Below are 12084 nucleotides of genomic sequence, written 5' to 3' on the forward strand. Positions count from 1 at the left end.
AAATGCAAGTTCTATCAGTGTTACTGCAAGTGCTAACTCAAATGACCGGACTTGTCCCAACTCCCTGACAAACCAGCCTTAATTTCCTAGAGCCATTTCATGAATGGCATTTCCATGTGGTACCAGGGGGACGATGGTTGATTTGGGATTGGGTCTTGAGGGCTTTCAGGGATGGGATGAAGAAAATGCGATGGGGGAGAAAAGTGGAAGGAAGAAAATAAAAATATTTCTTGATTTCTAAGGTGCTATATGGAAAAAAAAGTAATGTACAACAGGATAATGTACAACAATTCATGAAATAATGGATCAACTCAAGACCTCGGGCTTAACAGCTTTCAAGGAGTTAATGGAGAGCCATCAAAGGTCATCTCAAGCCTACATTCTGCCTCCTCACCATAAACGAAAGCCAATTTTAGCCTGTGTCATTTGGTAAATTGATTGGGCCCTAGTACATTACTATATTGCCCCACAGCATGTTTTTTCAAAAGCTGAGTGTTCCAATTCATCATCCATATTATGATGCATGACCTGATTCCTACAAGCTCCCTCTGTTATGGCTAAGTAATTTCCAAGCTTGGCCCAGACCGGCCATCAGCTCTAATTACTTGCGCCTCCAAGACAATCAATTCCCTTACTGCCAAAAGGTTCCTCATTACATTTTCCCAGAAATATACAAGGTAAATCACATAGACCTCAGTTGCGTAATAGATCAGCGAGAATTTAAAAAGATACTCTGAGCTTTGCTGTATTGTCAGTGTGCTCCTTCACACTGAAAGGCGCTTATTTTATATTTCTCTCTCGATTGAAATACTTTGCTTAATAAAAGGCAACACACATTATTAGGGATGGCAAACTGGCTTCAATGGAATACAGTCCGTGGGACACAAAGTAGGCATTAAATGTGTCTTGATGGCGGAATTAAATTTGTCAATTAAAGCCTTGGTATTGTCACTGAAGGCTGGTAGTGAAGGGGATGTGCACCTCAGCACTTTGCACCCTCAAAATATGTTTTGGAAAGCATGGAAGATGAGTAGGGAGATTGGGGTGCGGGGAGGGCTGAGTATTCGCCTATTTGCACGTGTGGACACTTTGTTATTTAAAGTAGTGGGTATAAGGACCTACTATTTTGTACATCAACACAAGGTAAGTCACATAGGTGTATTGCAGGGTTTGGAGTAAGACGAGAGGGCCAAACAGAAATTACGTTGGATAGGTCAGTTACCATGGTGGAGTACTGTTTCATCTGATTATGGAGTATTGAAGCTATTTTAGAAAGTCTATGTTGTTACACGCGATGTCATTATCGTTCTATACCGCTCCTCCATTTGCAGACCAATTTTAGAATGAGTCACCCAGGCCACTCCACATGTTATGGACTCTAGTTAGTTACTTCAACTCTAGTGGCCTGGATCTTGTTGGAAAAATGAACACGCTCGGGAATTCCAATGCACCCAGTGAAACAATGACCGTTTGGCCACAGTCATCACAGACAAATGCAAAGTCTATTTTTATGGGATAAAACATATTGTCCATTCCTTCTCTCTCAAGGCTGGGTTTTTAAGATAGGGCCTGTGGCTAAGGGACAGGGTGGGAGCAAAGGAAACCAGCAGACGTACATCCAGGATGGCGTTGAAGCCTGGCGATGCTTTGTGTGGTGGTCCCATCATCACAAATCACTCATTACAATCGCTCCGCTCTTTTAAATCTTGATTTCAACAACAGCATTTCTTACACTAACTATGATAAATCTTTTATCCTGTATCTGCACACTGTAGACAGCTTGACCTTAATCATGCACAGTCTTCTCGCTAACTGGATAGCACATTACAAAACAGCTTTACAATGTACCTCAATACACATGACAATAATAAACACAACAAAACTGAACTAAACTACACCAAACTAAACAGGTGAGAATGAATTAGCACTCCACTTGGGGAATTGGTATTTGTTATGATTCAGGAATGAGTTGAAGATTGGGATCAATGTTGTGTCAGGGGAGGGAAACTGAGTACAGAGATGCAGTTATTCCTTACTAGCAGTCAGTGTCGTGAGATTTAGACCATATCTCCAAGAGTGCTCAATGACAACAGCAGCATTGACGACAGGTTTCTACGCATTGCTGTAAAAAAACATTGCACGGGAATGATGTCATCCCTTGCATCCTGATGTGGTTATTGGGCAAGAGTAACTAGCTGAATTTTCTGATTGGTGCGATATTTGACCTGGGAGTGACTATAAATGAAACTCATTCTGGTGCAAATTAATATTCAATTTTGTAAAGTAAAAAACAATTGGTGTATGGGTTTTATTAGTAATATGGTTGATTGTTTTTTTTGGGTGAAGCACATTGGAAATCTGAAACAAAAACAGAAATTAGCAGGAACACTTAGCAGGTCAGGCAACATCTGTGGAGAGAGATCAGAGTTAATGTTGTGGGTGAATGACTTAATCAGACGACTTTGTTACAGATGCTGCCCGAACCTGCTGAATGTTTCTGATATTCTCTCTTTTTTACTTTAAGACTGCTATCCGATATATTGTGTCATAATCAATTTCTCTGGGTTGCTTTTTAGAAGGTTTGAAGGGAGTCCATGTTGAGCATTTTAAATAGACTATACATATTGTTTAAACTGCTTGCATCTTGTTTGTAAAAAAAAGGTACATTCCTTAATGGGTTTAATTAAATGTTAAGAATCTACAGAACACACATACTCTGCACAACGGAATCAAACTTATTTGTAATGTCATCTTAAAGAAACGCAACATTGCTGATGTACAAATTACCAGTCATTTCAGGGCTTAAGAAATATGTTATGAGTTGCCAATCTATAAATCTTGTAGGTCAATTTATCCCAGCTCTCTATCTTCTTCAACCAAACACCAGTTTTCCATCATTAATGCTCTTTGAAACTGAAGGATGCCGGAGAACGTCTCACTAATCAGGCTTGTCTCAAGATGCTCCAACCAAGCAAAGCCCAGCCCTGGAGCTCACGGCTTCAAAGTGAGTAATCTTCCTCTCAAACTCTCCTGCCTGCTCCTGACCCTTTAATATATTGCTCCAGTATCTTTCAAAGCTTGGATGCTTCGAAATTCACTCTGCTTGTTATAACTCATTCACATGAGTTGAAAACTATGATCCTCTCAATGTTAAATTTTGTTCTTCCCATGTACAATCTACAACCATCTAAAATCTAAACTTGGTGAAAGGTAACTACTGCTTCCAATTTGCTATATCATCTCTCTTGATGTCAACTGTAATCTGCCCAATGATGTCACTCCCTTCTCCCATGTTCCTCAATAACCCTGATTGAATTCTCTAATTTTAGATAACTACCGACAAACAACCTTTCCTTCCTTGCCCCACTCTCCTCGTCCCTGTGCCCCACTTGGACTCGCTCCCAATTTTCTTCTTCCACTCCCACTTTCCACCTATATTTCTTCGTCTGGCTTCACAATTCGCACCTTTTCTATCCTTATCTCACCATGACTTTTCATCTCTGGCCTTTGTCTAACCATCTGCTCATCAAAAAACAAATTTCCCCTCACCTGTATCCACCTGTCATTAGCCAGGCTTTGGCCTGCTCCTCCTCTCTTCCAGCTTTCTCGCCCTAATCAGACTGACGAAAGGTCTGATCAGTTTGGAATCAGTATGAACAGAAACGTCACCTATCCATGTTCTCCACAGATGCTGCCTGACCAGTAGAGTTACTCCAGCTTGTTGTGTTTTTTGTCCTCAATAAAATACACTGCAACCAAAGTTATGTTGTACCACACACTCACACGTGCCTTTTGTCTAATTTACTGATGGAGCTTCTTGCTTGGGAATGTGATGGCTTTGCAGATTTTTATATTTGTGTACATCTCTTGTTTTGTTTCTTAACATCTCCACAGGAGGAATGGCAATGGAAACTTAAGGTAAATGCCATATTTGTACATAATTATTAATAAACTAAGGGTGGCACAATGGTGCAGTGGTAGAGTTGTTGCCTCACAGCACGAGAGACCTGGGTTTGATCCTGACCTCGGGTACTGTCTGTGGAATTTGCATGTTCTCCACGTGAGCACGTAGGTTTTCCCCATTTTCCTCCCACATCCCAAAGACGTGCGTGCTTGTAGGTTAATAAGCTTCGGTAAAAAGAAAATGTCCTTTGAATGTAGTATACAGCTAATGTATGGGTGATCGCTGGTCAGCATGGACTTGGTGGGCCGAAGGATCTATTTCCTTGCATTATTTCTAATCTAAACTAAACTATACTCGATGCATCTGGACTATCAATACTGCAGAGGTTTTGGCCTAAGAGTAATTTAACTTCAAATAGCCCAAAAGTCATTTAATGACAACTCTTCTGTAAAGGCCAATGGTTTAATGTTAGATCAGTCATCTCTTGAGAATATAGGGACATTCCTTTCAATAAATACCACAATTAAGCATCCAGTTAGCAGCATGGTGGAATATTAGGCCAGGAGTTCCTAAGCTAACAGTGAAATGTGACAGCAACAATCAAAACAGAAAGTGCTAAAAACAAGGCAATTTTTTTCCCCTTTAAATGAGATTGTTCAAACCTCCAGCAGTAACAACAGCAGAGTACAATGGAGCAGCTGGAGGGCAAACTTTGGATTCTGCATAATGTGCCAGCTGTACCACTGTTTCATTAAAACGATTTTAATCAGTTTCTTTAAGACTGATTTCTATTTTAATTAAAATGATCACGATATTTCCCATTCCTCTCCCTCGTTCTGCATGCCACCTTGAATGTTCTCAAATGCCAGTGATCATTAAAACAGCTGTCCAAAAACCATGCCTTATACAATTAAACTCCAACAGTAACAAGCGCCTTCCATTCATTCCCTTTGTTCCCTCCATCACAGGATATTCCGGCTTAATGTTGAGAGAACTTAGGCTCGGACAGAATACTGTAAAGATTTGACAATGAATTAAACTTGCACCAAATAAAGGTTACATCTGACCAGCCGGGTAGTTCAATATTTAAGGGAGCTGTATCCCAAGTGGGCCCACTGTCAGGGTTATTGCAATTGCATGTAAATTATAACTGGGCTGTAAAGAGACCCTAAGTCCACTTACTGCATCAACCACTGTATATTCCAAGGGCAAATTGATCATCAGGGCTCCCTCTCCAACGGCTCAGAGAATTAAGAGCTGCGGGCAATATGAAACTGAGGCGCACACATACACACAGACACGCACACAAAAACATAAGGTCACATGCACGCGCACGCACATACTACACACAAACACAGGTACATCACACACAGTCACCTCTGAGCATCTGGAAACAGACACACAAGCACACACACGTACACATTGGTGGTGAATCTGTGGAATTCTTTGCCACAGAAGGCTGTGAAGGCAACGTCAGAGATAGATAGATTCATGATTAGTATGGGTATCAGAGATTATGGGGAGAAGGCCGGAGAATGAGGTTAGAAGGGAGAGATAGATCAGCCATGATTTAATGGCAGAGTAGACTCGATGGGCCAAATGGCCTAATAATACTCCTTCCACTTACGATCTGATGATTTGCATTTGCACACACACACACGCACATACTCATACGTACACACACTGAATGGACTAATTCTGCTACTATCACTTATGACCTTATGACACACTCGTACATCCGGTAGGCGGCGCGGCTCTGGCCAGCAGCGGCCTCTGCAGCCTGTCCGCGTTTTTGTTATTTTTTGTCTGTGTTTCTGTGTAGTTTTTGTTATTTTATGTTGGGGTGTGTGTGTGGGGGGGTGGGGGTGGGGTGGGGGGGGGGGGGGGTGGGGGGGGGGGGAAACTTTTGAATCTCTCCCTGCACTGGAGACCCGACCTTTTCTCGTCGGGTCTCAGGTGTCGTTGAGGCCGCAACGAGGAGCGGCCTCCAACGGGAAGAAGCCGGGGACTCTGGTGCCGACTTACCGTTGCCGTCGCGGAGCTGGCCGAAACCGGAGCGGGTGGAGCGGTGGAGGAGCGCTGCCGCTGCTGCTGCTGCTGCTGCTGCTGCCGATGCCGCTGCTGCTGCTGGGTCGGAGGCTGCTACTGCTGGTCTGCGGACGGCTCGGACGACCCCGCGCGGTTCCCTGGAGGGAGACCGCTTTTCGGGCTGCTGCAACGGCGAATTCTCCTGCCCGTGTTGCGGGGTCGAGGAGCTCCTGGAGCGGGGCCTACACCATTGCCCCGCGCGGCTGGAACGGCCGCGGGACTTTGCGAGCACACACCGGGGGCTCCAACATCAGGACCCGGTGTGCGACCTCGCACCACCCGGCGTGGCTTCAATGGCCGCGGGACAATCGCCATCGCCAGCCGGGGGCTTTGACTTTGACTGTGACATCGGGGGGGGGGGGAGAGTGCAGTGGAGAGATAAGTTTTTTTTTGGCCTTCCATCACAGTTATGTGATGGATGTTTATGTTAAATGTAATTATGTTGTGTCTGGGGTCTATTTGTGTGTAATGTATGGCTGCAGAAACGGCATTTCGTTTGGACCCCCAGGGGTCCAAATGACAATTAAATTGACTCTTGACTCTTGACTCTTGACATTCACACAATGACACATATATCTATGCACACACATGCACAAAACATGCATGCCCACGTGGACATGGCCACACACATGCACACACTCTCCTATCCAGCAGAACAGTCAGGGAAGAACAAATAAATATGTGAAACTCAAGCGATGTGCATCAAATGCACTAAATACCTGATTGCCTGAATCAGTCATCAGTTTAATTTCAGTGGCAAATTTGATTACTGTTCATTACTGTGATCCCTGGATGTCCAGATTACCAAATCTCATGCATAATTTCCTGAAATACTCCAGAACAACTCAAACTTACAGCAGAGTTCATGGCATTTATCGCCAACGTTGCATCTTCCATTGAACTGAACATCGATAATTACTTAGCTTTGGACAGCACAACTAAAATTGGACAACACTATCATAGAATCATCGAGTGACACACTGTGAAAACAGGCCCTTTGGCCCAACGTGCCCATACTGGCCAACGTGTCCCAGCTACACTAGTCCCACCTGCCAACATTTGGTCCATAAGCTTTCAAACCTGCCCTATCCATGCATCTGGGAATTCAGCAGACCTGAAAAATTGTTTAGAGAATACAGTGATATATTTCATTGGATAGAGGAGTGTGTAAATAAAAGGGGAAGTGGTGCAATTAAAATCAAACTGTTCTGAAAACAATACCAGTATCGAGTGACCTCAGTTTTAAGCCTAAAAAAAAGAACTAATAAGAGGAAGAAAGAGAGATGGAACAATGGGATCAGACAGAAATGATGAGAATCAAAGGAAATTGGTACAAGCAGCTAGTCTCTAGGGCCTGCATGCTGTCCAGGATGATGTTTAGTGACCTCAGAAGATTACTAAAGTTAAATGTAATAATTGTGAATGAAGATTTTTAACTTTATATTAAGACAGATTCTAAGAGCATTACAGATGTTGAAGTAAGCATGACATTCAGTTAATTCAGCCAAAATGTCTCTGAAAATTGTACAAAGAAAATCTATAATATAACCTGTGTACTAAATAAAATGCCAGAACTCATATATATATAGAACAATTGCAATATACATCATCAGTGAATCTTGAAATATATACATATATATTCAGTCATATTTCCAATATTCATTAAAAAAAACATTTTGTGACTGAAAATACCAAGTAATTTTGGGATGCAGGAATATATTGCCACTGCACAGCAACAATGAGGCATGACATGTAACATAACAAGTGTCTCGTTGTAATTACACACATACTTCAGATATTGTTAAAAGAATAGAAAAGCAAAAAGGATGGTGCCTAACAGAAAACATACATCTGCAGAAACCTAGGGTGAGGTAGCAGGTGGAGATAATTTCTCAAAAATCTCACATAAACTAAGAGCAAAAAATTCAAATGTTGTAAGAACTCATTTGGGTCAAGCAGCATCTGTAGAGACAAAGTGACGTTCGATGTTTCGATTTGACACAGGCTCCCCTCTGGATAGTCTCCCATCGTACACAAACCTTAAGTTTTATTATACATATTTATGAAGTTAATGTTGACAAGAGCTTGGGCCTCCTGGCTGCAGTAACTGCGTGCCATGTTTATGTCAAAATCTGCAATATTCTTAGCATCAATGATTGAGCGGGTCTATTAAATGAAAAGTTATATGTAGCGTTGGATTTTCCACTACACTAGCTCAGAAATGGGTCAAAATTAACCTATATTATTATTTATTTTCAGATACTAATAATAAGATTTCCATGACATTGTTATAGGGAAGATTCCAACCTAGGTTCCAGGAATGTACTTTGTCCCAGTCAGCCATTTGCCCCAGCCCTTTATAGGGAAGTGAATCTTCATTTATGAACACAGAGCACAGAACAGTGCAGCAAATGAATAGGCCTTTTGGCTTATACAATATCTCTGCTAAATATGATGTCAACTTAAAGTAATCCCTTCTGCCTGCATGTACCCCATATCTCTCCATTGCCTGCATATCCATCTATTTAAAAGTTTCTTCAGCATTCCCCACCATCCCTGTGACTCTGATTGTGGATTTTGGGATTCCAAAGAGATCACTCTCTCCACGGATGTCTTTGAGTTCCCACCCCTTTCTGCTTTCCATAGAGACCACTTCCCTTCTTAACTTTTCTTACATCCTTTTGTCACCTTTTTGTCTCAAGCCTTTGCCACTTTCTCCACCCATCTGCCAATCACCCACCCTTGCTTGTATCCACCCATCACTCGCCAGGACTTGCCCCATCCCCACCTCTCTTTTCCAGCTTTCCTCCCCCTATTCCATCAGTCTGAAAAAGACTCCTGACCTGAAACATCGTCTGTCCATACACTCTACAGATGCTGCCTGACCCACTGAGTTCCTCCAGCACTTTGTTTTTGCTCACTAATTCTTCTGCACCCTTCACATCTTTTCTGTTATGGGGCAACCAGAATTGCACACAGTACTACAAATGCAACCTGAGCATTGTTCTATAAAGCTGCAACATGATTTTGTAACTCCTATATTCAATGCCCCAACTCTTATATTCAAGGCAAGCATAGTGTTTGCCTTCTTTACCATTTTATTTACTTGTGTTGGTATTTTCAGTGGCGACGGTGCAAAATTGGTTCCTTGCAGAAAGACAAAATAAAAAATGAAGCTTACACAGAAAAATGGGCAACGTCACAGAATTGGGAATCCATAACACTGGTTTTAGATCAGATAGCGCAGATTGAATGACCTTACAAACCACTTTGGATTTCCCCATTCAGAGCTCTGAACCTTGAGATGCGATTGACTACAATGTTTTGGAGACTCACCCTCGATCGGTGCCAAGATAACTCTGGAATGGTCATAGGCAATCACGTTGGCGTAGCGGTTTTTGGGTTTGTTCACCTCCATGTTTGAGTGTTCCCATGTAAACTGCTGACCCGGATCAATTGACTAAAATATTGAAGGGAAAAGGAAGAGAAAAAAATGGAGAAAGATTTTACTCTTTGCTCCTACAATTTGCCATTCAAGAATCTCACCATCGTATTATTTTCAGTATTCAATATCATATACTTCATTATTTCTTTCAATTATGATCTAGAATGATTTATTAAAATGTATCATTTCTTCATGGAGGCCCCTTTGTCATTTGATTCCATTTCCATTTTACTTCTTCACTAAATTCACAGGAGTAAAATGGGTGGTTGATTTGCGACCAGCCACTTTGCACTGGTGTTCAATCAGTTTATGTCTGATTCAAGCGAACCCGAGAAGATATAAAGGAATATTCTGAAACAAGGGTATTTTTTAATGCTTTACCAATTGCTGCTTCCACTTTCATGCAGGGTCATAGCAATGAATCTTTGTCACTAAGCTGCTTCACAAGGATGTTCTTCAAATGCTGAGAGAGGTAAACCATTCAGTTAACTGCATGAAAGTATCTGCGTTCAACATATCCTGCTGGAAGCAGAATATATTCACTGGAGCTGAGTATCACATTACAATAATGTGTAATAAGTCATTGACAAAGGGGAAACCTACCATTAAAATACTTCATAAACTGATTCCTCTTTCACATTAGATTGGCTTCAAGCATGTGTTTGGACTATAAATGAGTAGTAGATTTTTCTTCAAGGGGTAAGTTAAATACAACTGTTACAATCTATAAACTAGGTGTGAAAGAAGCTAGTTGGCAGGGTATGATCCTGTTAGCCTTTTAATAAAAAGATTTCTGTAAGCCTATGAGTAGAACAATAAAATAATACTGCACTGAAGGGTCATTTAGCTCATTGTATCCGTGCCAGTTAGTTTGCAGGTTTAGCCCCATACTCGAGTTTATACTCAAATTACTTTTTCTGATATACCTGTCCAATTACTTCCAAAATATTTCCAATGGAATTGAATTGCAATTTGCTTTTAAATTGCATTTCACAACCAATGCAAAAAATTCCCTTCATTTCCCCTCTCATTTTCTGCCAATTATTTTAAATCTATGACTTTTAATTATTGACACACAGAAAAAGTTTCAACCCACTTTCTCCATGTAAACCCATCATGCTGTGTTATGCTAAGGACAACACCATTTTAACTGAATGAATCTTATAAAAAACTGTTCCTAAGCATATTATTTCATGTACATTATGTTCAATGGCATGATTGGTGCTGTGAACACAAATGTGCTCCATGGTGGCACAGCGGTAGAACTACTGCCTTACAGCGCCAGATATCCGGGTTCGATCCTGACTACAAGTGCTAGTCTGTACAGAGTTTGTACGTTTTCCCAGTGATCTGAGTGTTTTTTCTCTGAGATCCTCAGTTTCCTCCCACACTCCAAAGACGTACAGGTTTGTAGGTTCATTGGCTTGGTATAAGTGTAAAATTGTCCCTAGTGTGTGTAGGATATTGTTGATGTGCGGGCATCGCTGGTCGATGCGGACTTGGTGGACCGAAGGGCCTGTTTCTGCGCTGTATCTCAAAACTAAACTAAACTCCACCAAGCTTAAGTGGTTGGATGTGGAAGGGAATTCACCCCTTCTGCAGAAACAAGGTGAGGCAGCTTCAAAACTTCCACATTGATTCCATTCCCCCTGAGAGCTAATTTGTTGCGACTCAATGTGAGAGTGTAGATTCATTGTCAAGCAAAGGGACAGTTTCCTGTAGTTTAATTAATTCTCTTAAAGACTGATCTGAGATGGCTTTAAACTCATTCACACTGAGCCAGTCTCCTAAAACTGCAACTGCATTAGTTAAGAAAATAAAGCGGTATCGGGAATTCAGTCAATGCAACTCCTACAATATACAGTGCATTCAGAAAATATTCAGACCCCTTCACTTTTTCCACATTTTGTTACACGTTACAGCCTTATTTTAAAATGGATTAAATTCAATTTTTTTTAATCATCAATCTACACACAATACCACAGAATGAAGAAATGAAAACAGATGTTTAGAAATTTTTGCAAAGTAATTAAAAAGAAAGAACTGAAATATCACATTTACATAAGTATTCAGACCCTTTGCTATGACACTCAAATTTGAGGTTAGGTTCATCCTTAGGTTTCCATTGATTATCCTTGAGGTGTTTCGACAACTTGATTGGTCCACCAGTGGTAAATTAAATTGATTGGATATGATTTGGATAGGGACACACCTGTCTATAAAAGGTCCCCCAGTTGACGGGGCATGTCAGAGCAAAAAATGAAGACAAAGGAATTGTTCATAGACCTCCGAGACAGGATTGTGTGGAGACACAGATCTGGGGAAGGGTATACAACAATTTCTGCAGTAGTGCAGGTCCCGAAGAACACAGTGGCCTTCGTCAGTCTTAAATGGAAACACCAGGACTTCATAGAGCTGGCCGCCTGGCCAAACTGAGCAATCGGGGGAGAAGGGCCTCGGTCAAGGAGGTGACCAAGAACCTGATGGTCATTCTGACATAGCTCCAGAGTTCCTCTGTGGAGATGGGAGAACCTTCCAGAAGGACAACTATATCTGCAACACTCCATCAATCAGGCCTTTATGGTAAAGTGGCAAGCCGGAAGCCACTCCTCAGTAAAAGGCACATGACAGCCCGCTTGGAGTTTGC

General features: G+C 41.6%; 1 protein-coding gene across 18 annotated transcripts in view; it reads right to left on the minus strand.

The window, feature by feature from the left end:
- Nucleotides 1-12084, minus strand: part of LOC129711276 (receptor-type tyrosine-protein phosphatase S-like) — a 382253-nt gene that overhangs the window by 42378 nt on the left and 327791 nt on the right. For all 18 annotated transcript variants that reach the window (XM_055658803.1, XM_055658805.1, XM_055658814.1 and 15 more), the window contains one exon: nt 9329-9452. In XM_055658803.1, coding sequence (XP_055514778.1) covers nt 9329-9452 — 124 coding nt within the window. The remainder of the gene's footprint in view (nt 1-9328; nt 9453-12084) is intronic.

This window comes from Leucoraja erinacea, chromosome 29 (genome assembly GCF_028641065.1).
Source record: "Leucoraja erinacea ecotype New England chromosome 29, Leri_hhj_1, whole genome shotgun sequence".
NCBI lineage: Eukaryota > Metazoa > Chordata > Chondrichthyes > Rajiformes > Rajidae > Leucoraja > Leucoraja erinaceus.